Source organism: Mus caroli, chromosome 19 (genome assembly GCF_900094665.2).
Source record: "Mus caroli chromosome 19, CAROLI_EIJ_v1.1, whole genome shotgun sequence".
Classification (NCBI taxonomy): Eukaryota; Metazoa; Chordata; class Mammalia; order Rodentia; family Muridae; genus Mus; species Mus caroli.
The window spans coordinates 26,978,306-27,005,555 of NC_034588.1; the positions used below are offsets into that span (position 1 = coordinate 26,978,306).

General features: G+C 42.1%; 1 protein-coding gene across 2 annotated transcripts in view; it reads left to right on the forward strand.

The window, feature by feature from the left end:
• The window catches only part of Il33 (interleukin 33), a 35,063-nt gene that overhangs the window by 6,293 nt on the left and 1,520 nt on the right, over positions 1–27,250 (forward strand). The window contains exons 1-7 of one of the 2 annotated variants that reach the window (XM_021152029.2): positions 15,049–15,170; positions 18,980–19,087; positions 21,769–21,894; positions 22,498–22,608; positions 24,292–24,417; positions 24,948–24,998; positions 26,356–26,453. In XM_021152029.2, the coding sequence (XP_021007688.1) occupies positions 18,991–19,087; positions 21,769–21,894; positions 22,498–22,608; positions 24,292–24,417; positions 24,948–24,998; positions 26,356–26,453 (609 nt within the window). In that variant the 5' untranslated portion in view covers positions 15,049–15,170; positions 18,980–18,990. Of the gene's footprint in view, positions 1–15,048; positions 15,171–18,979; positions 19,088–21,768; positions 21,895–22,497; positions 22,609–24,291; positions 24,418–24,947; positions 24,999–26,355; positions 26,454–27,250 lie in introns of those variants that run through there. The other variant, XM_029472819.1, reaches the window with a different exon arrangement.

The window sequence follows — 27,250 nt, forward strand, 5'->3', positions numbered from 1 at the left end:
ACTGAAATTTAAAAAAAAAAAAAAAAAGGTAAAATGATTCTGCCACTCATATAAAAAAGGATACCGGGACCTGTGTGATGAGCCCATGACATGTGGGAAAGTTCCTCCCACATTCCTGACAACCTATCCCAACTGCTGGAACCCACATAAAGGGGTGGATGTGGTGGTTACAGTCTGTAATCCTAGCAGTCCTAGAGCAAGATGGGAAACAGAGACAGGAGAGCCAGCCACAGGTTTGTTTATACAGCACAGTAGTAGAAACAAGAAAGACCCTGCCTCAGAAACATGGTGGGAAGAACTGACTCCCTAAACTGTCCTCTGACCTTCAAAAGTACACCATGGCACAGACAGACAATAGGAAGAAGGAGAAGAAGGAGAAGGAGAAAGAGGAGGAGGAGAAGGAGAAGAAGGAGAAGAAGCATTTTAAATAAAATGTTTCTAATATTTTAAAAAAATTCTTCTGTGCAATTATTTTAAAATAGTCTCTCCCCAGCCAGGCAGTGGTGGCGCACACCTTTAATCCCAGCACTCGGGAAGCAGAGGCAGGCGGATTTCTGAGTTCGAGGCCAGCCTGGTCTACAAAGTGAGTTCCAGGACAGCCAGGGATACACAGAGAAACCCTGTCTCGAAAAACAAAAACAAAATACAACAACGAAAAAGCCTCTCCCCATCCCCAGAGGAAGTAAGTTTTGTATTTATCCTCCCTTTTTTCTTTTATGGTTATATAAGAGTTGATTTTCAAAGTCTTTTTTGGCTGAGAGGGAAGGTTGTTGCTATAAAACCTAGGCTGCCCTTGGACTCAGGATCCTCCTGACTCAGTGTTGGGACTATAGACACCACTTTTTCTAGCTCAAGGTCTTGAAAACTCATTTTGGCATTATCTGTTCATCTATAATTACTGATGCTTGATTCATATACCTGTGATATCCATAATCATTTTTATGTAAACATAGATATACTTTTTTTTTTTTGCTAAATATGCCAATGTGGTGTTTTACTGTCTCATGAGAACAACGTGATATCCCCTACCGTGTGTGTGTGTGTGTGTGTGTGTGTGTGTGTGTGTGTGTGTGGTATATGTACTCCTGTGGGGGGAGTACACGCACGTGGGACCCAGGGGTGTCCAGCTCCACCACTCCCTGACTAATCCCCTGACGTGAGGTAAGCCATTCAACCTAGTGTCAGGCTGGCAACCAACAAGCCCAAGGGAACCTCCCGACTCTGTTTCCCATGGCGATAAAGTTGCAGGCACGCATGGCCTCACCTGATGTTTTATGTGGCTGCTGGGATTCAGGCTCAGGTCCTCATGAGTTTGCACAATGGGATTCTCCCCCTCTGAGCCCCATTTTCAGCTTTTTAAAAGACTTTACGTCCATCTTGAGAAAGAGGGATGAAGCCGTTGAAAGTCGCTCCCAGGACTCTGTCTTCGCCTAACAGACACCTCAGCCACCGCTTTAACATGGCTTGTGGTTCTTTAGGGACTGGCAACTTTGTGTGTAATCAGAAGCTCACCCTCTCTCTAACGAGGAATAGGAATTTGGCTTTCCCATCCCCTAACTGATAATCCCCTTAATTTAAAATTTATTCTCAGGTTTCTTAATCCTTATTAACTAAATAACAATTCTTAAGGATTATCTTATTTCTTATTATTACTGCTAACCCAGAAAACTGTGAGTGTAGAATCCATGTATCCCTGAGTAGAATCCACTGATTCCCTTAGCAGCAGCAGCAGCAACAACAACAACAACAACAAAAGCTGGTATCTTATTAATTTGTAACAAATATACTGAATATGGCACAAAACTGAACAAACTGTATAGTTTTTAATGAACTGTCATGAACTACACATACCTATTTAATTATATAAACAAATCAGAAGACCTCTGAACCCAAGAAACATCGGAATTTACCCCTCTAGTGATCCATCTCAAAGGTAACATGATTCCTAAGGTCCTCTGTGCATAACGATGCTTTCTGCAATGGCAGAGAAGATCAGTAGTCCCAGGAGACTATAGTGCCACCATGACACAGGGGCCATCTTGCTTTGCGTAGCCACACCCTGTAAGGGTCGCAAAATGATGTATTTCTCAGCATGGGTCCCCATCGGCAAGCAATGCGTGACTGTGTTATACGTGGAGTTTTGGCTGACCAAGAATCTGTGTCCCGCCTCCTGCCTTTCCCTCAGGATCGTGTGTTTAGCATACAGCTTTGTTGCTTGTCAGGGTAGCAGAAGCTTTTTTTTTTTTTTAAGATTTATTTATTATTATATCTAAGTACACCGTAACTGTCTTCGGATGCACCAGAAGAGGGCGTCAGATCTCATTACGGATGGTTGTGAGCCACCATGTGGTTTCTGGGATTTGAACTCAGGACCTTCGGAAGAGCAGTCAGTGCTCTTAACCACTGAGCCATTGTGGTCTCCCTTCCCCCATCTGCTTGAACCTGCTTGCTCAAGGGTGGAGCTTCCTGCTCATTCGTCCTGCCACGCCTACTGCTGAACCCTGTCGCTTTGCTGCTTGGAGGAGGCACACACGTGTTTGTCCTGCTACTGGACCCTGAGTTACTTGGCNGGAAATCGGGTTCCCTCCCCCTTCCTTTATAACTGAGTGTCTGGAAATAGTAAAATTGAGCTTTGATCAGAATCTTGTCTTAGCTTCATTCCCTTCTCTCGCCTCCTAGCCCCTCTTCTCTTCCAGGTTTCCAAAATGCCTTTCCAGGCTAGAACCCAGGCTGTGATCTGCTGGCCGGACACAACAAGCCATCTCATCGCTGATTAGAACTCCCCTAAATACGCACCTCTACTTATCTATTACAGCTTGGATGGACATGTGTGCTATTCCCCCGCTTAGAGTGTATAATGGGCTCGGAACCGTCCTTAGTGCCTTCTGGTGAACACTTTTGTGCCTTGGTACTGAGTCTCATACCTTCCAGGCAAACTTGTGGGACAAAGATGTCATTTGTTGGGCTTTGGTGGGAAATGCCACATTGTTTTCCATAGAGGTCATAGAATTCTACCAGTCATGCAGGAAATTTCAAGATCCACCCTAAACTTGTCAGTGCTTCTGGAATGTTTCTCTCTCTCCTGACATCCTGATACCTTGTCTAGAAACTTGTTCTGCCAGTTTGATGAAATGTCATTCATTTGCATCTTTCTCCCCCTCTCCAGACTTGCGTTAAACACACTTTAGGAAAAAGTTTGGGAACAGAGGCCCTCCTCAGCCATGTCCTAGTTACAAAGCAACGTTTGTTAATAGTTCTCATATCGCACTTGTGTCTCAGAGGGAAAAACAATGGATCCAAAGCACATTTGAAACATTCTGCTGCTGGGTGGGCTGTCATGGGGTTTTAATCCCAGCACTTGAGAGGTAGAGACAGGTGGGCTGAAAGTCAACCTGGGCTACATAGTGAGATTCTGTCATAATCCCTTGCTCAAATGCTCTGCTGTAGCAGTGTTTGTTTGTTTGTTTGTTTGTCTGTCTGTTTGTTGTTTTAATCCCACAGTGGTTGGGGGTGGGGCACAAAGAACAACAAATTTTTAGACTTTGAAGATAGTTGCATTAAGGAAATTTAGTTAGGCTATTGTTGGGCCATTACAAATTAATTATAATATACCCCACTAATTTTCTTAGTTAACTTGCAAGCACTTTATTAAACAGTAGTGAAACACACACACTTACATCAGAATAACATATAGATTTCTTTTGAGATAATGTCTCCACTCTTTGACCCATACTGGCCTGGAACTCACTATGTAGCCCAGGCCAGTCTTAAACTTGTGGCAGTCCTCTTGCCTCAGCCTCCTGAGTACTGAGGTTATAAGTGTGAACTAACCTGCCAGGCTTGAAAACACAGAAACTAGCATGCATGTATTTGTGCGTGTATGCGTGCATGTGTGTGTGTGTGTGTGTGTGTATGTGTGTGTGTGTGTGTGTGTGTGTTTATAATTAAATGGTGTTGGTACATCTCCATGACTGCAATTTTGCTATTGTATCTATTGCTTTGAGCTTCCTTCTTTGGGTATTAAATATTAAAGTCTAGAATCTACTTCCCTCATTTCTACAAACACATGCTTCACTCTTTCAGAAACTCCCCTTGTTAGTCCTCAATGTTTTCTAAGGTTGCCTCTAAATGAAGTTTACAGTGCGTAGGGTCTATTGTGCACCAAGAACGGAGTTGGGCATACTGCCTCTAAATATAAACCTGTGGTATCTGGGAAAAAACAAACTTCCTTTTAGTGTTTTGTGTATCTGAGAAATTCAAACAAGCCTGCTCCTTTATGAGGGTAGTAATTTAAAGACAGTGTACTTTACTTTGAGGCTCAACCCCCAAATCCAACATACTGCAGTCTGGAAAATCTCATACTTCCCTTAAAAAATAAACAGCAAACCAGCTGATGAAATTCAGGGCCTTGCCAGAAAAGTTATTCTAGCTATTATCAGGATCTGTGCACACTGCGGAAACCATCTAAAGCTTTGGTATCTAGGTACCCTTTCCAGGCTCGCATTAGCCAGCAAATTTTCTTCCTCAGTTAAGCAATCTATTTTGACAGAATTGCTGCCAGTTGTAGTCCTTCTCAAACCTGGCAGAATATTAGGCAAGAACTAAAAAATCACTTATCATGCATGCATATAATATTTTCTCCTCATGAATGAGCAGAGTGATATATTTTGAGGTTACCATTCCTTCTTCTTGGACACTGTCTTCCTTTGTGGGTCTTCAGCGTTTCAGACACATTTAAGCCACAGCGGTTCTAAAGGGAGCGGAAGTAAAACAAACTGGATTTCCCCTACCCCAGTTGAGTGACCTGATTAATTCAAAAGCCATGCTATGGGTTGGCATCTCTTCCCTTGTATATTTCTTGGCAACGCCTTTGTATACACCGTGCTTTCTCCTACCTGTCCTCTGCTGCCTTCCACACGATGTTGTGCCGAACGTTCTGTGACTCAGCACGTGTCTACAACCTGCCCCTTCTACCCTCGTACCTTCTTCTACACTATAAGGTGAAAAATAAGACTCCGTTCCCTCCCACCATGCAACAGAGCGAACAGATGGGCAGGGTCTTCCCAGAGAAAGACTCACTACCTACGTAGTCAGTTATTTAACCCCATACAGGAAACAAGAACAGCCAAGACAAACAAACCCCTCATAGGCTACACCATAATTGTCCTCACATTTCCTTTCTTCTCTGCTGTTTAACGTGTTAAAGAAATACCAGGAGAATACGAGCATGATATACACGACAACTGCCCTGTGAGCTGAAACACCCGAGTCCTGGTCCTGGGTCCAACCGACTCCAGCTCACTATGTCACATGCCTTATCATTAAAATAAGGTGTTTGGGACGATTGCTGCAGTGTCAGGGGGACTTCGTAGATGCCAGAGGTACTTCTTTGACTATCTGGTGCTAGCTTTAAGATCCTGGGGCTAGTGTTAGCCATAATCACCCACCCAGAAGCCTATGCTAAACTTTGGGGTTTTGTTCACCTACAGCTTTTCTCTGTCTTCAGAAACTGACATTAAAATCTCCTTTTAAAAGGTCCATCTGTTTCACAAGTAATAAATCAAGACGTGGAGTCCTTCCTTCCACCTTCTCACTCCTGCCTGAGATCCTTTGGTATCTTTGGATCTGAGAACTGACATTTTTGTTGTTGTTGTTTGTTTGTTTGTTTTTTCAAGACAGGGTTTCTCTGTATAGCCCTGGCTGTCCTGGAACTCACTTTGTAGACCAGGCTGGCCTTGAACTCAGAAATCCACCTGCCTCTGCCTCCCAAGTGCTGGGATTAAAGGTGTGCACCACCACCGCCCTGCCGAGAACTGGCGTCTTTAAAAAGTTCTTTAAGACTCAGCCAGCGTGTATATCTTCAGTACTGCTCCTTCAGACACACAGTAGACTGTCCCATTCTGTGCTCCAAACTATCTACCTCATTCACGTTTCCATCTCTTTGTGTCTGTGGATTGTATCGGAACGAAGGCTTTTACACACTTCCCAGGTCATGGACTTGATCCACCTGTGTCAAATCTGCTGCTTAGCTGATACACTCAGTGTTCGTTTTAATACTACTACGTTTTCAAGGTCTCAAATTCATATTTTTTTATTTCTTTGCTTGATAAACAGATTAAAAAATCAGTTGTTTCACATTCCTCTCCAGATTGTTCCACTGAATGGATTCTTTGTGGCTGGTCTCTGCTTCTGCTTCTTTTCTCTGTGGGCTCCCGCCACCAACCTCAGAACTCGTATTTACTTTATAAAATCGGACTATAAACTATCCGTTTGCCCTGAAGCCTCTCCCAAGGAATAGCTGGTGGTTTTCAGCCCAGCTATCATCTTTAAGATCTGTGTTTGCTGTTCCCATTGGTTTTAAGATACTGTTGTATTAAAACTGCTTTATATTTCAGTTTCTAGGGCAGAGTTTTAGAAGCACAGAGGCACTGTGCTGTCAGCACACACATTTGTCAGAGGACAAGTGACTCTCAGAGGGGTGTGGCTGAGACAGGCTTCCTAGCTGCCCCTTCTGTGTTTCTGGTTTATCCATTTCAGTCCTTCCTGTGTTCTGACTGCAGCCCCCAGGGAGCTCAGTTTCAGAATCTCCACCGTGGGCCACGTTTCTGAGCCACATCCCCCAACTGTGGCACTTCGTGTAACTTTCTATTTTTCTCTGGGGCAGAAAAGACGGTTTTAGAAGAAAACTGATCTTGCCTGCTGGCCATTGTTCTGGGGACTACAGTGCAGACTAACCTCAAATCGGAGATCCTCTGCCTCCATCTCCCAAGTACTGGGATTACTGGTGTGTACCACCACATGCAACCTTTGATTCTTTCTCTCTCTTAAAGGCTTTTATTTTTATTCTATGTGTATGAATGTTTTATTTACATGTATATTACCACATACGTTCCTGGTGCCTCTGGATGACAGAAGAGTGTCAGGTCCTCAGGAACTGAAGTTACTGGAAGTTGTGGGCCAACATGTGGCTGCTGGGAACTGGCCTAGGTCTTCTCCAAAAGCAGCATGCGCTCGCTCGTATCTGCTGAGCCATCCCCCAGGCCTGATCATTCCTTTTAATGTTTTAATTTCATCATTGTCATCAGGAAGGTTTCCATGGTAACTAATCCACCCTTAGGCTGGAAACAATTTTTGCCTAACTGAATTTATAATGACCAAACATGACTTTAAACCTAGAAATTATGCATTTATCAATAAACCAACCATTTTGCCTTTTGTTTATGCAATGGGGTTCTACGAAATGTTACTTTTTTTTTTTTTTTTTTTTTTTTAGGAAATACTTTTTTGACTTGAAATGTTCTGAGAGTTCCCCCTCTAACCACAGCACGTAGATTTCTCTTTATGACACTGTAAAACCTGCTCTCTACAGAGATCGCACCCCAGGGTGTCTGAAGTCTTGATTATGATTCTCACTCACAGGGCCTAATGATCCAGATTGCACTGATCTAATGCCACATTTGCAAACTCCCAGTTGTGTTTTCTCAGCAGAGCAAACCTTCGATACCTAGGGAGTTGTAATCTCAGGATGGAGAGGAAGTTTGCTGGGCTGTGAGGGAAGCAATAGATCTGGAACGTAACAGGATTAGATCTCCCCACCCATTTCCTTAAAGTGTTTGCTTGAGCTTTTAGACATTGTACCTTGGGTAAATTCCTTACATATCTGTGCTCCATTTTCTTCATCTGGGTATGACCGAACATAGTACCACCCTGGCAAGATTGCCGTGGTGACCAAGTTAATTATATAAAGTACGGTACTTGGCACACAATACTTAATCAAGTGTGAATTATATATATATATATATATATATATATATGTAACTATATAAAACACTTAATGCAGCACAAACTAGTCACATGGTGCTTATTCAAGTGTCAAACATATTAAATGTATTTTATTACATTTATTAATATATTAATATGTAATAAATTAATATGTTTACAATATATTAAATGTATAATGTAAATTTCAAAAATGCATCCCTGGTTGGGAATAGAAAAAAGAGAAATTGAAACAAACACTTTATTTCTATTTGATATTTCATATTTATTTTGAATTTCTATAAAAGTCATTTATGTATTTACTTACTAAGTTTTACTTAAAAACCTATTCTACATGTAGGAGAAAAATTTGTTTTGCCCTTCAGAGTTAAACTAAAGCCAAAGGTCTATGTGTTAAGCACATCCTTCTCGAGGTTACACGCACCTTTCCTCTAGCGCTAATAGTTCTGAATACATAAAAGCAAAACGAAACAGCAAACACAACTGTGGGCTCGCCTGTGCACGGGAGCTAACAGTGGACAGAGGGGACCAGGATGGCATCCTAGGAGTGAGCAAGGAGTAGGTGCAAATGCAGGTACCCAAGGGGGACTCTGGGAGACAGGAGACACCATGAAGGACACATACACTCGCCTTGCTTTTAAGACAGGAAACCTGATAGAACAGTGAAAGGTCCAAGAAGTGGGGGTGGGGATATGCGGTATGGGAATCCTGAGCCTAGGATCCTAGGATCAGGAAGCCAGTTTATCTTTTTCAAAATCACACCGGACTTAATGCACACACATCAGGGACATTCAAAACACGTGTAAGTATAGAGTAGGTTTTGAGAGGAAGTCAGGAAATAAAAGGATGCCCTGAACTGAATAAATTGAATGGTCAACCTAAGATTGGAGAGCATGGCCCAGCTGGAAGGTCAGCTACTCTACTTTAGGAAGCGTCACCACCCAAGAACAAGAAGACAGGAGTCCCATTAGGCTAAGATATATAAAATTATCACTCTGTAGGCCACAGATAGAGGTGGTGTCTCACATATCTTCAGTGGGTGATGCTTACCTTACCTAGTTCGTGGAGATTTTGCAAGCGCTGATCCAAACTACAGGATATGTACTAAATGCCTGCTATCTATAGTTGCCTGGAAAGCGAAGCTGAAGCCAGCACAGCCCTCATTCACGATGAGGGAGCAGGTCAACGAAAGGGACAGAGAAACAGTTGGGAGTGATAAGCAACGGAGTCACCTTAGCTGTGGGACATTAGGGAAATAAACATTAGGATTACACTCCAAGGGTCAAAATGAAACATTTTCCAGCATCACTGGCAAGGACAAATGAGCCAGGCTCTGCAGGTGTGGAAGCAGGTGGGCACGGATGAGTGACAGACACCTGTGTCCTAGGACGTAAAAGGTACAGGGTGTGGAGGGAGATGATAGAGGCTGATGGGGAGGGCACTATATCCAAAGAAGTAACAGCAAAGCAGAGCAGAGAATCACAGATAATAAAAGCTGGGGCTGGAGAGAAGGCTCGTGCTTAAAAGCACCTGGTGTGCTTCCTGAGGACCCAAATTGGGTCCCTAGGATCTATGTGAGGGAGCTCACGTCTAATACCCTCTTCTGGTCTCCTTGGGCAAAAACAGGTGTGTGTGTGTGTGTGTGTGTGTGTGTGTGAATTAATTTTTAATAATTAAAAAACAATACTAAGTGCCTCTCATTTTAAAGGCTTAAAGAAAATCTTTCCAGTAATAACACGGTCCTCACCCTCTTCTGGAGGGTGATCTGTCTAGACTCATTGCTTTGCCAGCTTTCTCCAGGGAGCATGTCCTTTTCCAGGGAGAGGGAAATTTCAGAGCAGTGGGAGGAAGGAAAGAGAAAGTAGCTCAGCTCCGAGGAGGAGGAGGGAGCTTTCACTACAGCTTTCCCTTCCCTTATTCCAGCCTCCGCCTGAAAGGAAGTGAAACCCAAGAGGGCACAGAGTCGGTGTAAGAGACCCACTGTGCATCAGCATTGTCCTGTGATGAAGTCACGCAGCCGTCTTAGAAAGCTTAGCCATCGACTATCAGCTAAGACCATGTGATGGTTTCAACTTGATATAACTTACAATGGCTGGAAAAAAGAGCCTAACCGAGGGGTTGTGTGCAGCGGGCCACACTGTACTTTGGCTTTGGGGGATGGTCTTAGTTGGTTAATGGATGTGGAGGGATCTAGCCCACTGTGAGTGCCACAGTTAATTCCCTGGTGGGGAGGAGGAGGCTCCTGAGCAGTATAGGAATGGAAAAACTGAGCTGAATGCAAACAAGCCAGCACTGCGATGAGATGTGAACAGCTGTTGAAAGTTCCTGTCTTGACTTCCCTCACGGGGCTATATAACCTGAAATTATGAACTTAAGTAAAACCATCCTTTTCCCAAGTTGCTTTTTTGTTGGAGTATTTTATCACAGCTGTAGAAATAAAACGAAAGCAGATCATTTAGGGGCACTGCCTCTCTCTATGCACTAGCAATATGTCTTTGAGATCCTATCACGGACTCATGAATCCTCTCATGTCAGGCCATAAAGGCTTGACACAATCGCAAACTGGAACTTGAGGCCCTGGGATCCAACATCATCCCATCCTAGCAACGTCCCCCATGCCTTCAGGGAAAGAGCTTGTCATCAGATCTGGCTTTACTTACAATTATCAGTGCAGCCCTTGCCAGACCATCCCTCTGGCAAGAGGTGAGCGACTGTTTAAGCCGCTAACAGGGAGATGACCGTATGCAAATAGCTAGTGAAAAGGCCCCAGGCTCACATAAGATGGATAGCCAAAGCTGTGCAGCTGTAGTCGCCTCACGGACACTGTCCTCACTCAGGAGTGTCCTAATGGCTACAGATGACTCAGCAGTTAAGAGCGCATGCTGTTCTTGTGAAGGACATGGGTTTAGCTGCCAGAACCCACATCTGGCAACTCACAACCACTGGTAAATCCAGTTCCAGGGATCTGAGACCCTCTTTAGCCTGTGTAGGCAACACTCACACACATGCATGGTGTGCATAAATGCACACAGGCACATACAGTGCACATACATTTTTTAGAAACTATATATATATATTATATATTGTTTTATTTTATTTTTTAAAGACTCTGACCTATTGTAAACTCCCCGCTCACCCTTCTTCTTGGCCTTCAGATGTTTCTTGTATAGCAGCCATAGTTTTTTAAAAAGGGAAAGGCCGGGACCCAAAGCTCAGTGAGTAGGGTGTTTGCTTAGCATGAGCAAAGTCCTGGGTTCTAGGCACGATGGAGATAGAGTCAAGAGAGTCAGAAGACCCAGACTGAATCACTGAGGTTAGGTACAGTGGGTAAAGGTGCCTCCTGCTAAATCTTGTAAGTTTGATGCTTGGAACCCGGGTAGTAAAAGAGAGCAGCCGTCCCTGCAAGTTGTCCTATGATATTCATGGCCCGTGACTAACAAATAAATGTAATTTTAAAAATTACACTGTCCTCTACACAGTAACTTGTATCAAGGTCTGGGATATGTGAATTTTCATCTAGAAGAGGAGGAGGAGGGAAGGAAAGAAAAGAGAAAGGGAAGGGAGGAAGGGGCAGAGGGAGGGAGGGAGGGAGGTAAGAAAGAGAAATGAAAAAAAAAAAAAAGGTCAAATCACATCCATATTGCTTAAAGCCTTTTCTTTGGCTCCTTCTGTCTTTTAAGTTGAGTCTAGGCGGGGCTGGTGAGATGGCTCAGTAGGTAAGAGCACCCGACTGCTCTTCTGAAGGTCCGAAGTTCAAATCCCAGCAACCACATGGTGGCTCACAACCATCTGTAATGAGATCTGACTCCCTCTTCTGGAGTGTCTGAAGACAGCTACAGTGTACTTACATATAATAAAAATAAATAAATCTAAAAAAAAAAAATGTTGAGGCTAGGCTACTTCCTTTGGCTTCTTGAGCCCAATCAAACATGCCTCCTGCTCTCTACCATCTCTAACCCCATCTACTATGTTCCTGACAGCCTATTGGGGTTCAACCAGGCTCACCCGTTCTTTAAGCAGATTATGCCCATCTTGAACTGAACCCTTACCCCGGAGTGTTCTTTGCACAGAAGGCGTTTCTGCCCCACCCCCAGATTCCTTGCACTTTGTGGAAGGACCTTTGACATTAAGTTGGGACTGCCCTTCCTCAGCACCAGCTCCGTTCTGGGTTCCTGACGTCAGTGTTCGGGAAGATTGTATTTGCCTGAATATTACTTATCAGCCGCCTGCCAGTGTCGAGTAAGCTTCAGAAGGCAGGATTTTGACTGGTTCACCACTGCCTTCCCAGCACCTAGCCTAGCAGCAAACTGTTTGACTCATTGGTGTCATCATTAGACAGCCCTCGGTACACAGACCCAAGTCTATCACTGCTATGACCTCAAGAGACCTCAGAGAAGTTAGATTTCCTTGTAATGATTTCCAAACCACTTAATTACTTTCTCTAGGGTCAGAGGTTGACTTTCCTCTTTTCGATATTATCTAACTTTTCCAAGTTGCTTCACAAAGTTTTCAAAGAATCTCACTGAGGAAAGAAAAGTCAGTAGCCAAACCGACATTCTGGTGGCATATCAACAGCTCTGATCAGGGAAGAGAATTGCCTGACACCTAGGAGGACAGGGGTGTCTCGATAAAGGACTTGCTGCTTGACCAGATGTAGAAAATACACCAAACTGAAAAGAAAATCTTCACGTGGTATCCCATGGGCTCATGCTGATGGACGTCCCCGACCTAAAATGCCATTTCAGTATTCATTTAATGTAACTTCCTAAAGGCCAAAGAGGCCGCCATACACATTAGTACTTTGGAGAAGATGACAGCTCACACTTTTTGCGTTTGAGACTTGGAACTATGGCGTTTCTCATGCTGACACACAAGAGCTTTGTGAAGTGTGTGGATGGCCCACATTCAACCTTATACATGGTGTACTGGTCCCTCAAACGTGACCCCAGCTCTTTTCTCACCATATTTTATCTGGAATATTTTAATTGGTCGTCAAACTGGTCTTCTTTACTCTCTTTTTCTTTGGATGGCACATGACAGAGTCAGAAAATCACGCCCACAAAGCATAGTGAATGTTTAACACGTTAAAAGCTTCTGCTATCAGCCAAGCATGGTGGTATATGCACTTTAATCTCGGCACTTGGAGGCAGAGGTAGATGAATCAGTCCCTGTGAGTTCAAGGCCAGCCTAGTCTACATGGAGAATTCCAGGCCAGCCAGGGCTACATAGTGAAACCCTTGCTTCAAAAAAATAAAATAAATAAATTTTAGAAGTTTCTCAATATCAGTGTTCCTTATTCTATTCGCAGGCCTCTGCATACTGCTCCCAACATAAACACTAAAGCTTGACTTTGTCTAAACTGGATTGCAAACATAATTGGAACAAGCAATTGAAAAACAATAGCATACATACATATATATGCATATATATAAAAGTATGTATATATACATATACAATCTACATATGTATATATACATACTTCTATATATACATATATTATGTTTTATATGTAGATATATATGTGTGTATACATATATAGTATGTAGATGTGTATATGTGTGTGTGTGTATATTATATATATATATATATATAATATATATATATATTGAGGCTGGTCTCAAAATCACAAAGATATTGACTTCTGCTTCCAAGGTGCAGGGATTAAAAGTGTGTGTTACCATACCTCACCACAACTTACATTTCTATGCTAACAGTAATCATGAATCAATCAAAAATCCAAGTATAAAATGTTAAATAATGAGCCAGGCATTGGTGGCGCACGCCTTTAATCCCAGCACATGGGAGGCAGAGGCAGGCAGATTTCTGAGTTCTAGACCAGCCTGCTCTACAGAATGAGTTCCAGGACAGGCAGTGCTACACAGAGAAACCCTGTCTTGAAAAACCAACCAACCAAAAAAAAATGTTAAATAATAAATATTAGAAAATAGCATAAGCAAATCTTCTTTTAGTCATAGATGCAGAAGATATCCTAAGTTGAGACACAAGCCCCGCAATTTTAAAATGAAAGTACTGAATATTTCCATATGATATTTAGAAATTAGATATTTCCACACAAAATTTATAAATTAAAATTTCGTTTAAAAATCCAATAAATAGGACCAAGGGACAATGTTTCAATAAACATTGCTGACGGGGTTACTTTCTTAACTTAAAGACTGTATCTCATTATTGTGATAAAATTCCTGGTAGAAGCAACGTAAGAAGATAGGGAAGATAGGGTTCATTGCAGCTCTCAGGTCAGGTGGTACAGCCCGCCACGGCTGAGAATGCACGGCAGCAGGAATTCTGATATAGCTGGTCACATGGTAGCCTCACCCAGCAAACAGAAAGCTATGAAAGCTGGTGTTCAGTTCACCTTCTCCTTTTTATTCAGCCCAAGACCCTAACACTCAGAGTAGTGTCCACAAAATATTTCTATTCTTTAGAAAGATAAGTGTCAAAGGTGACAAAATCTATTGCCACCTCAGGGTGGAGAGGGGAGAATGGGAGCAGGGGCGGGGAAACTCACGCAGACTGTTGACCAACTACAACATAGACTTTTGGATGTCACATGGAAATAACTATTAAATCATGAGGTGCATGCACCTCTTGATCCAGAGGTGAATTGCACTATTATAAATTAATGTTAGCAAGGAACTTGGACATTTTCTAAGAATTGTGCACATGTACCACCCCCCTGAGCTGGAATACTAATGTTAAGGGAACAGAAAGGAGAAGCCTAGAAAGAGCCCAGTGTTAAGCACGAAGGGACTGGTTTATTTTAACTTATAAGGTTGAAAGCAGAAAACACTCAGGATCCAGGGTTCATTTTAGAGAATGGAAAACGCTGGCTCCCGAAGCATTTGCAGTAGGATTCCGCTTTCCAATTAGAAACAGATACATGTGTGACATAGCCCCATCGAGGAAAGAAAAAACTTGAGAGCATAGATACTTTCTAGACATCTACATATTTTCTAAGGGCACACATATATCCTTTTTACAGTCAAAAAAATATTTACCTGAAAAAAAGAACAAACAAACAAAAAAACAACTTTCTCCAGAAAAGGTGATCTGATCTTAGATATCCTATATTCCAGAAAAGGCATCACTGAACATCTGTTTTAAAGATTACATTTAAAAGCCAGTAATGAAGTATATCTCTGAAAGGACGGCTCTGTTGGGAATCTGTCTCCAGGGAACAGCTACACACCCACACATTCCATTCAGATCGCTCCATTTGCATAACTTTATTCATCAGCTTCTGTCACCAAAGTTGTTTAATCTGAGCTACCATATAAATAGAACTGAAGCGCGACTGCCTTAGCTCTCCACCAGGGCTCACTGCAGGAAAGTACAGCATTCAAGACCAGCTATTTCCTGTCTCTAGTGAGGTGAGTGCCATGCCAATCTACAGGAACGTTTGCTCTGCTTCTGAGGGGGAACCAATAGTAGCGGCTATCAGCTCTCAAGTGATTCTGATATAAAGAGAGAAAAGACTTGCTCCTGGAGAAAGTGGCTTGTTTATCAGAATGGGATTTGAAACCAGTTCTGCATTATACTTTTAGTTTTGCAATTCTGATAAAGATGCTGACATTCTTGGTCGATGTGTCTGTCCTTAATGCTCATTCCTTAATCTCTTATCTGTTCAACCATGCAGGCTAGTAGTCCTTTAGAGCAAAGTTCTTCTACATGAGTTTGCTCAAGCTCGTCCAAGGGAGGACGAAAGGGAAGGGAAGGTTAGGAGATCAAATAATTACTGAAGATAGAGAAAGGCAAAGGCAGGCAGGGCGTCTCAGTGAGGGGCTGCTGGTATTGTTATTATGTTAACATGCATGAACTCTTAAGTCTCCAAGAAGAGAGGCTATTGACTGCAACACACAGGTTTATTTAAAAGGCAATTTTAATGACTAGAAAAACATTGTTTCTAGGACACATGCACCCTTGGGTGAAAGAGAAAACAGAAATCAGCACTGTTTCTGAAGCTCAGCAGCTCAGCACTCGCAGTGTGCAAGGGACCTCAAATCCTCCTGGTACAGGCAGGCTATTATTATTTACACTGTTTCCTGCCCAACTGAAAATCTGACCTTTATATGGTTAGCTATTACTCCACACAGAAGGCTTAAAAATTAACTATTCTGTAAAAGTTATAACTCTGCTTTAAAGGAAATTATTTATTCTGAGCCAGCAAGGATGACTGACCATTGTGGCTTAGTAGTATGCATTCAAGTTACCCTAAATGATACATTCCTAAGTGAAAGCCATTACATTAAGGTTTTCAGGCAAAGAATAAAGGCCATTATACACCAATATATTCAATAACTGCATTAGTCATGACACGTTCGACACACAGAAGGCACAAAAAAGGGAGGAAATGTCTCTTGGAGGTTTTGAATGCTTGCAGCTTCTTAGCTTGGTGCTAAGCATGAACAGCCCATTCTGAGAGCATCAAATCAGATGCCATTATTAAAAGAAATGGCTGTTTACACAAAAAGTCTAAGACAGCCAGAGATAAAGTTTGGCTCTTGATCAATTGACCAACGATCAATTGACCAATGATCAAGACAATGACAATAGTTTACTCAGTGAACGAGAAGAGTGCATGGGATTAACACAGCCTCAGCTTCTTCAGGGAACTCTGCCTTATGTTAGTTAACATCTTCCGAAATTTATGATTACTATTTCAAGAATATTAATATTTCAAGAAGCTGGCCATTTGCTTTGAGTATAAGAAGGGCTGAATGTTTGAAACAAGATACCAAGTTCTAATCCACCCCTCTCCCACCCCCCAGTCCCCACCCCGCACCTCCTCAAAGTTGTTAACTGATGCAGTTGTTGGATGTATTGGCATATGGTTGCCTTTGTTCTTTGCCTGAAAGCCTTCATGCGACTGCTTTCCACCTAGGAGTGCATTGTTTAGGGAAACTTGAATCAATGCTACTAAGCCATGACCAGCTATCATTCGCTGGCTCAGAATCAATGGTTCCCTTCAAAGCAGAGTTGTAACTTTTATAGAGTAGTTAATTTTTAATCCTTTTTGAACAAGAGAGAGAGAGAGAGGATGATAATGGAGGGAGAGAGAAGAGATAACATTTTTAGTTTCATTGGGGGGGTGTACAGGATAAGCGATAAGTTCTACTTTCATTCTACACGTGGGTATCCAGCTCTCCCAGTTTAAAAAAAAAATTTAAGGCTATATTTTTCTGATGTGTTTTCGATGCCGCTAGCAAGAATTAGACGGTTCTATTGGTCTGAGTATGACATAATTATATTTTAATTTTTAAAAAAATGTAAGAGAAAATAGAGAATGGGTTAAGGTTGAAACAGTATGGGGAAGATAACGAGATTTAAAACTCAAATGTAAAAGAAGTAGATAAAATTAGACAGAAGAGGGATAAAAATGTTTTTAAAAATCAAAATAATAAGTAATAGTTTTAAATGAGAGGAAAATAAAAAGAGAGACAGAAGCACCTTTCCGGGTCTGTGAGCAGAGGGCAGAGGGTTAGAGCTTGCTCCCGCTAAGCCGGCTAGAATAGCGAGGCCAGTTGAAGGCACACATCCTCAGCCTCAGGGCTGTGTTTACTCTAGACTCTAAAAGTGTAGATGCTTTCTTCCTTTGCACTTATGGGGCCACGGCATCCCCCGACAATGTCTACATTCCTTAGGCTTGGGCAGGTTATCATCCACTGAGGCTCTCTGGAGTCCGCGACTGTGGCAAAGTCCACCTAGTTCATCTCAGGGTGAAGGGAGCAAACGGCTCTCCTAGTTATATCCAGATGGAAGAGCAATCAGCCTGCCTTGGTTTATAAGTAATCTGCAGCTACCTGCTTGGAGGCCTCAGTCACCCTCAATCCCAGGAGCTGAGTAGTCCTCGCCACCAGAGGGCAGGAGCAGTGATCACCGCGTCTTCCTCAACTCAGGATCCCCATAATTGAAACTTCTCATTGGTTCGTTCATACCCTCCCCTTCCAGGATTGCCTCATAGCCGGTCACTATGGCAGCGTTCCCAGGCATCCTGATTTGGCACCTGTCTGTATTTTCTGATCTTCAGAGTTGCTGCTGGTCACAACACTTTTAAGCTACCGGAGAGTGACGGTGTGGCGTCTTTACTCTAGGCAGCAGTAGACAGGAACTCGCCCTTAGACCTAATTTCTGCTCTGGCTTGGAGAACTGTACGGTTAGCCATGGGTTTCTCCCGCTGCGAGCAGAGCAATTCAATTCTTAAGGTCACCTAAACCCAGATGAGCATGTGATTGTTGCTCCCTCCCTCCTAATCCTGCCCAGTCCCTCTCCCCATCCTCCACCAATGCCTAGAACCGGGGCTGGAGCTCTGGACTGCTTCCTACTTCATGTTATCTTTTTGTTTCTCCATGAATTTTAATTGCCCTGTTGTTTTTGTTGTTGTTTTGGTTTTTCCCCCTTTATGCCCAGTGATTTTCCACTAGATCTCCTTGGGCTATAGTTTGTCCTTTGTTACCCTGGTCTTTGAACTTGTGAGAAAATCGGCAGCCTTACTCCATTTATTCTTGAGGAACCATGCTTAATCTTGATCACTGCCTGCCATTACTCTTTTTAAACATTCAGCTGGTGCCAAATCTGACCCGAGGAAACCCTCCACGGTGGCTCCCATATGCTTTTGACACAAACTCATTTAGTTTTTAATAGCTGGATGTTTTCTGGCATAACGTGTTTTATGGTCATTATTACTTTCCTGGCCACGAATCTGGAGTCAAAGTTCCTTCCAGTGGAGAAAATATTTAGAAAATAAAATGTATACACACACTGCTTGGCCTTTGTTTAATACTGACTCAAATTTAACATCACAGGGCATTTGCCTTGGCTTCTGAGTTACGTATTTATATTTCTTCTCCCCCCCCCACCCCTACAGTGAGAAATCATACAAGATTAGTATCGCTATTTTTTTTTTTTTGCTATATACTACAACAAAACAATACGGAGATTTCAACACAAACATGGCATTAACAATAAGACTACTCAACTTCAGATTTCTCTGTGCTTTCATTACTTTATTTTTTGATTCTATGGCTAGGTTCTAGCCTAAATGTAGAGTCAGAATACTATGCTCAAATTTATTCTTTTTCCCCCCCTGTATGGCGATCAGTTTCATGGTGAGATAGCCAAGGTTGTTTCTGATGACTTCAGGTCCATATAGTTGGATTAATGTCATATTTTAATCCCACAGAAAACTGAAAAATGAGACCTAGAATGAAGTATTCGAACTCCAAGGTTTCCCCGGCAAAGTTCAGCAGCACCGCAGGTGAAGCCCTGGTCCCGCCTTGCAAAATAAGAAGTAAGAGCTCTCTCTTTAATGACTATTAAATCTATTATCAAATATTTATTATTTCAACATGAAGACAGGCAACCTTACCAAAAACTCTCAAGTATACAAGAGCTGAAAAGAAAAACAGACGGCTTGTTGTTTTCTTAAACAGACTTCACATCATCACCGTTGTTATTTGGTACAACATAGGACAGTGACCACTTAGATGTAAGGGACTGTGGATGAGTGTGAACTTAGTGAACCATCATCTTTTGCCCTCCCCTCACAGACCTGGAAAGGGGCTTCTGTCTCTCTTTTTATTTTCCTTTCATTTAAAACTAGTCTTTATTATTTTGGCAGCCCTCACATCTCCTGCCATCAAATTTTCAAAACCTCACCCCTGGTTAACTGACAGACCTCTAAACAGACCCACTTTCACCCTGCATATCTGTCAAGGACCTTTGGAGTGTCAATTTAATGGTTATCTATCTGTAAAGGAAAAAAAAACCAAGTGAAAATAAAGAAGAACGAGACAAATATAATTATTTAATTCCAAGTGCAAAGTTTGCAACTCTATGAAAGAGAAATGAGGTTAAATAGAAGATCCATGCCTTCGGCGTACATGTCTTAGGAGCCAGGGGTGTGGGATCTTAGACTCTTAAAATCAACAATAGAGAGAGGGACCATGACTATTTACATCATAATTTTTATATTGGACTAGTAACAAGAAGGATAGCAGAGCTCTGGTGGACAGAAAGGAAGTTAGAGGGTGATGGGAAAGGACAGCGCTGTCCCCTTCTGCCCTTCCCGAGGTGCTGGACCGCTCACACACTTCTTTCAAAGCCAGGATTTAAAAGAAAAACATTTGACAGTGGTTTCTGAATGGCCAGAAAAAAATCACAGTTAAATTAATCCTTTCATTTGCAGTTATGTCAAAATGCTCTGTGCAGATATAATGACTCAGTGCAAGTGACTCGGTGTTCCCAAGTTTCCTCCTATTAAAGAATGCCCTGTCTTCTGATCCAAGAAAATGAGGCCCTTTATCGGCACTGCCTGGTGGAGTAGACATGCCAGAATGCCTGACATTGGTGCCAGAGCTTGCTTCGAATACTGAGACCTTACAATTCACATGTTCTAGTTTTCATCTCCATCTGACCCTGGAAGGCTATTTATGATGCCCAGGACATGATGGACTTTTCTGCATGAGACTTAAATTTTTCTTGGGCTAAGTAAAATGAGAATTACTGGATAACGCGTTAATCTTTTTAGTTCAGTTGTCTGAATTTGCATTTGACTGCTCCCTCAGACTGCAGTGCTGACTTACGTCTTCCCCTACCAAATAAGACTATGTAGCTCACACTGATCTGGAGACTCACAACCCTCCTGCTTTAGCCTCTTGGGTACTGGGACTAGAGGCATGACCACATCTGGCCAGTGGTCCTTTTCTTTGATGGAGGTAAGAGTCTAGTGAGTAGCTTTGATATTAAAGACATTGCATTATTTAATTTTACATCGCTATGGCCAAATACCCAGCAGAAGCAACATAAAGGCTTCATAGCTTAGAAGATACAGGCCATTAGGATATGGCAGGGATGGTGGCTGGACCAGTTTGATCTCTGGTAGCCTTAGCTTCCAGGGGCTTCTCATATGGCACCGCCCAAGAGTGGGAGATGAAGGACCAGGCTATACTCTGAGACTGTCCCCCACGGTCTAGGTACATCAGCAAGGCCCCAAAAGTTTCACAATCTCCCACACCATTTCACTAGTTTGGGACCAAGTGCTCAAGGACAAGATTCTGTGGGAACATTTAACTGTAACACACTTCTTAGCACAACTCTGAGCTGTGTAACTTTGGGCAGTGCCAGGACTCCTAAAAGCCTCACATTATCATTGTAAAACTAAGATAAAACTTTGCAAGATTATCAAGAATGGCTAAGTTAAAAGACACATAAAAGTAATTAGCAGAGTGTTTGGCCTCGTTTTTATATGCAGTCAATGGCAGTTCTTTTAGTATCAATAACCTTTATGGCTTACAGCTATCCTCCAAAATTTATGATGAGCAGAAATCTCCTATGGATGTTAACGTGCCCCTCAGTTAGGCAAAGGCTGGTCCATACTGAATGTAGAGTTGGTCCTTCAAATGGAATTATGAAAACAAAACACCAAAAAAAAAAAAAAACCAAATTTCTAAAAACCTAATGTCTTTAGACCATCTGGCAGCAAAATGCAACTCCAGCCTCTTGTCTATTAAATCCCAAGGTCTGGAACGGCTCATTTTAAAAGGCAACTTGATTGAGTTCAGAACCACTCAAAGCATTCGTGAGGCATGTCTTTAGGTATGTGTCTATGACAGCATTCTCTGGAAAGGATTAGCTTAGACCCACCCTGAAAATGAGTAGCTGCGACATCCCCTGGGCTGGATCCAGAACTAATTAAGGAGGATACGGATAAAGACACACCTTCCCTCCATAAAGAACCTGAGACACAAGCAAAACTAATCCCTTTCTCCTTTAAGTTGCTGCTTGTCAAAGACTTGGTCACAGTAAGGAGAAAAGACTTTATTTCATTTTGCATATCCTATCTGTGGCTTGCTGTAAAATTAATGAAGTTAATTTTTAATTAAGTAGTGCTATTCCAGCCTCTGTTGGAGGCACTGTGTATATTATAGGATATGACCTACATAAATCTACCTCTTTTTTTCCTATTGTTAGGATCCCAACAGAAGACCAAAGAAATCTGCCATGTCTACTGCATGAGACTCCGTTCTGGCCTCACCATAAGAAAGGAGACTGGTTATTTTAGGAAAGAACCCACGAAAAGATATTCACTAAAATCGGGTAAGTACATTCATGGACAGACTGGTGGGCATCTATTTGCTTTTACTTTCCATACACACACACACACACACACACACACACACACACACACACACACAATTGTTTTTCTTACCTAAATTCTCCTTGAGGAAAAGAATGCAGATGATAATGTGTTGGCCATTGTAGAAAGGGTTTTTCTATTTTAGAATTTCTAAATAAATATTCAAAAAGTCTATTCTAGAATCCATTTTAGAAATGGATACACTGGTTCGTAAAAACAGAAGACACAAGATTATGTGTAAATATGTAATCCTGTGGGGTGATATTTTGTAATATAGAGAAAGCAAACTAAATGGTTCATAGTGGCTGCTTTGGAAGGCAGTAACTGTGGTGAGTGGCTTTCTGTTTATTTGTTTGTTTGTTTCTTCCTTTGGTGTACTCTACTGGAGTGCAAATGGTCTTCACTTTACATCATCATTAAGGAGGAATTGATCGCATTAGACCATTGGGTGACCACAGCCCTGGGATCACTTACCGCCGTCGCCATATTGGCCATCAAAAAGGATGGCATATTGGCACAATGAAGATTGCTGACTCAGCCCAAGCGCCACTGCTGTCTTGCAGGTATCAAGCATGAACAGAACTTCTCTGCCTATCCACGGGATTCTGGGGAGAGATCCCTGCTTGGCAGTATCCAAGCATTTACTGCGTCTGTTGACACATTGAGCATCCAAGGTATGACTGCTCATAGGGGATGTGTGGGGTGAGGTGGGAGATAGTTACATGGGGCTTTGGCAAGGGCTATTGCATGAAGCAAACTCAGGAGTATGTCTTCATATGTATTAGAAGCGTTTGTTTCCTGCTTGGGTACCAGTTCAGTGGTATCCAAATTGGGTGTGGTGGAGCTGTGCCTATTTAATCTATGGTTAGCATTCCACTTGTATTTTGAAATACTTGCTTTAGGTTGGGAGCATGTCTTCATCAGTCCTGATAAATGTAATATCCTTGGAGAGAGGAAAAAAACAAAGCACCAGTCCCCACATTTCAAAATGTTCACCATGAAAGAAAATAAACGAACTATCTTTTAAAATAACATGATGTAGCTTGAAGAATAGTTTAAAGTTTTGACCATTTTTGCTGAGTTCTAAGTAAAATGGTAATTATCAAGAAGTGAAGAGAACCCAGGGTGTGTAGTTCAGTGGTAGAGCATTTGCCTTATGTGCCAGGCTCTGCACATAGTCTCTATCAATGTGGGAAAAAGTCAAAGTGAGGGTTGGGCATAATGGCATGTAATCTCCATCCCAGTATGGGGGAGGTAGGTGAATTCTTTGGGTTCAGGTCTGCCTGGTCTACACAGTGAGTCCCAGAACAGTTAGAGTTATATATAGTGAGAAACTGTCTCAAAGACAGACAAAAGGCCAAATTAAATAATTAACAAATTAGCAGCCCCATCACTAAGGAAGCATGATTAAGAATCACATATTGCCATTCTAATATATATTATTTTTATATGTGATCTTATATAAAACAACTTAGAATATATTTTATGTATAATATATATATGTATATATTATGTATACTTAGAATATGTTTAATATAAATATATTAACCTCCTGGTCAATATTCAAGTTTCTCACAAACTGGATTTAAATTACTTTGGTTTAGATGTTCACATGCAAATTCTTTCTATTTTGTATATTATTTCTTTGCAAAGTTCAATAACATGCAGAAGATACAGTAAATTTGAATGTAGGACCCTCAGATGGACCCAAGCCTGCTTCAGTTTACCCGTATATGCTTTTAAAATGTTATCATGTGCTCTGTATGTGTTTCGATTGTCCAGGCAAAAGCAGAACTAGCTTACATCTGCATCCCCCTAGACCAGCGACTCAATCTTCCTAAATGCTGTAGCCCTTTAACATAGTTCTGCACGCTGTGGTGACCCCAAGCATAAACTTACTCTTGTTGCTACGTCATAACTGCAATTTTGCTACTGTTATGAATCCTAATGCAAATATCTGGTCTGTAAGATATCTGATATGCAATCCCTGTAAAGGGATCATTTAACCCACAAAAGGTCTGGACCACCAGGTTGAGAACCACTGCCCTAGAGTGTTGGAAATCTCTAAGTGATCATGCTTTATAAAGGGGAATACATTCAGCTATGTCTTCTAAAGCATGACCATTCTTTTCAGCTGTCCCCTAGGCTGTGTGTTCCCTGTCCTCACCCCAACTGTGCAGGAAGGTAACACCTCTAATCCCACCCTGGTATCAGCTATGGTACTTAGCTTTTGCCTATGTTACAATGACAAAGTATAGCTCACACTAAAGACCAAAACTCTTCAGAGGAAGTAATTCATATAAATAACCAAGAGAATGGTTCATAGAATCCTTTGTTTTTTTTATTCTTAATGACAGGAACTTCACTTTTAACACAATCTCGTGCCTCCCTGAGTACATACAATGACCAATCTGTTAGTTTTGTTTTGGAGAATGGATGCTATGTGATCAATGTTGATGATTCTGGAAAAGACCAAGAACAAGGTAGAGTATCTCCTCGCGTCTATACTTAGTAATGACTGGCAAGGTTTTAAAAAAAAAATCTACCAAGTTATCAACAGTGGATTAACTGCGCTATTCAACAGCAGCAAGTTTCACCATCTTTGGTAATTTTAGTCCTTCCTATGTCCAGAAGGTCTCAGTGTAGTCACGTTCTTCAGGGAATAAATCAGACATTGAGAAATACCTATTGAGAAATACGAAAGAGGGACTACATGTATCTACAAATGCTGAATAATAAGATCTTGTTCACCTTTTCAGTATTACCAAAGCATAGTCTTTTGTGAAAGATTATCCCTTTGTCATAAACAATACCACCTGCGTATTGGGGAATTCATCAGAGCAGAATATATTTTAAGATCTTTCTAAGAATCACCAAAGTTCCGCTTTTTTGGTATATGACAAAAGGAGAGGGAGTTTGTGATCCCCGCCCAGCCCAGCCCCAGGATGGGATGGAACCGAAACCTTTTGATACATTTCTCTGTCACGCAGTGATACCCAATGTTGTCTTTCAGACCAGGTGCTACTACGCTACTATGAGTCTTCCTTTCCCGCAAGTCAATCAGGTAATGTGGAGGCAGGGAGAGGGGGTGGTGTTTGCATTCTCATCCAGAACAAAGCTGAATCTGAAGTAGCCCGTGGTTATCATGAAAAAGAGGTTCAGAAGGTTATCTTCAACCCCACACTCACTGTAAAAACCTTACCTCATCTACTTCTGAATTAGTAGGATAAAAGCCTAGCTGCACTTATAATAGTACAGCCCATCTCAGCCAAGACTCAAAAGATTCTGCTCAAAGGTTGCCCAGAAGCAGTTCCTTCTACATCATCAGTCCGTCCATGCGGGATGGCTCACCACTATGGCCAGTCAGCAAGAGACAGGAAGGCAGGTGAATGCATATGTCTTCCGCTTCAGGGCACAATTGTGTACCACGTGCCTGCTTATCTTCAGTTGGTCAGAACTTAATCTGAGAGCAACACGGAGCCCTGAGAAGGCAGGAGGGGGAAAGTTCTATTATCTGTTATCTATTAGAGGATAGCTCTCAGCAGCTTCCCATGAACAGAGGGAAGCCGGTGACCAAAGCAGTATCCATTGGCATCAGTTGAATTACAAAAGATCAGAAGAACAACAGAAAGTAAAAATTAAAACCTCTCCTCAGAAAGATTTAGAAAGACTCTTGGGCTGGCCTTGGTGGTGCACACCTTTAATCCCAGCTCTCAGGAGGCCGAGGCAAGCAGATCTCTGAGTTCAAAGCCAGCCTGACCTACAGAGTGAGTTTCAGGACAGATAGGGCCACACAGAGAAACCCTATCTTGGGGGAAGGAAGAAATAAAAGGAAGGAAGGAAGGAAGGGAGGAAGGAAGGAAGGAAGGGAGGGAGGGAGGGAGGGAGGAAGGAAGGAAGGAAGGAAGGACTACCTGATATTTGGATGTAAATACTTTTAAATGGATTAGTGAGCTATTTTCATTTGCAACTGAAATTCTTTGGGTTAAGTTAAATTAAGATGAGTTACAAGACTTAGAATTTTTGATTTGTAATTTCTTTGTCTTACTTTTAATTGATAGGTAAAATTGTATTAATCATGAACCACGGGTGATTTTTGCTTTGGAGCAAGCGATTTTTTTTAAGAAAAGATTTTATTTCTATTTAATGGGTATGAATGTTTTGCTTGCATGTATGTAAGCGCTTGAGATGCATATAGTTGTGGAGAAAGCTAGAAGACAGCACTGGATGTCCTGTAACTTATGGGCTCTGGGAACTGAATGCAGGTCCTCTTGCAAGGGCGTCAAGTGCTCGTAACGAAGGAAGTATCTCTCTAGTCCCAGAGCAGGAGTTTTGCGGTATCTATTGTCTCTGTCTAATAGAGAGGTCAAATGAGGCCAAGTGGCAGCTATATCACCTCACCTTATAATTTTCATTTTAAGGCGACAGTGTGGATGGGAAGAAGCTGATGGTGAACATGAGTCCCATCAAAGACACAGACATCTGGCTGCATGCCAACGACAAGGACTACTCCGTGGAGGTAACAGAAATATGATCATATGACGGCCACATTTGGTTCTACATGTTAACGTGCATTTAGATGCTAGGGCAATTTTGAAGGTAGAAGTACATACACACTGTTGAAAATAAACTACAGTCAGTCACTTCTAGTGACTTGCTTGGGAGTAGGGAAGGGAGAGAAGTGTGAGGTGGCCTTGTTGCTACAAGTCTGGTCTCCAGCAACAACACAGAATCACTGGAGAACTTGTCAGAAAGCAGGATTTCCGGCTCCCCCACATCCGAATCAGATCTAAAGTCTCCAGGACAGGAACTCCATCCCTTCACCACAGTTTGAGAGGCACTTCTGCACAGAGTGAGTCACAGCCTTTCCATTTGGCTATGTTCTTCCAGAATTGTTTTAGGATTATTTATTTTATGCATATGAATGTACTGTCACTGTGTTCGGTCACACCAGAAGAGGGCATCAGATCCCATTACAGATGGTTGTGAGCCACCATGTGGTTGCTGGGAATTGAGCTCAGGACCTCTGGAAGAGCAGTTGGTGCTCTTAACCACTGAGCCATCTCTCCAGCCCTGGAGATATATAGTTTCTGGCTCCAAGTCTGTCAAGGGGAAGGCAGCAAATGTGCCCATGCATCAGCAGTTTGGGGCAGCATTACATTCTACATCTGGTTCATTCTTGCTCAGCAAACAGCAGGTGTACATCAGCCAAGACAAAAAAAATTCCGATCATGTAAAGAACAAACAGGCCAGAGTGAGAAGGAAGGAAGGAAGGAAGGAAGGAAGGAAGGAAGGAAGGAAGGAAGGAAGGAAGGA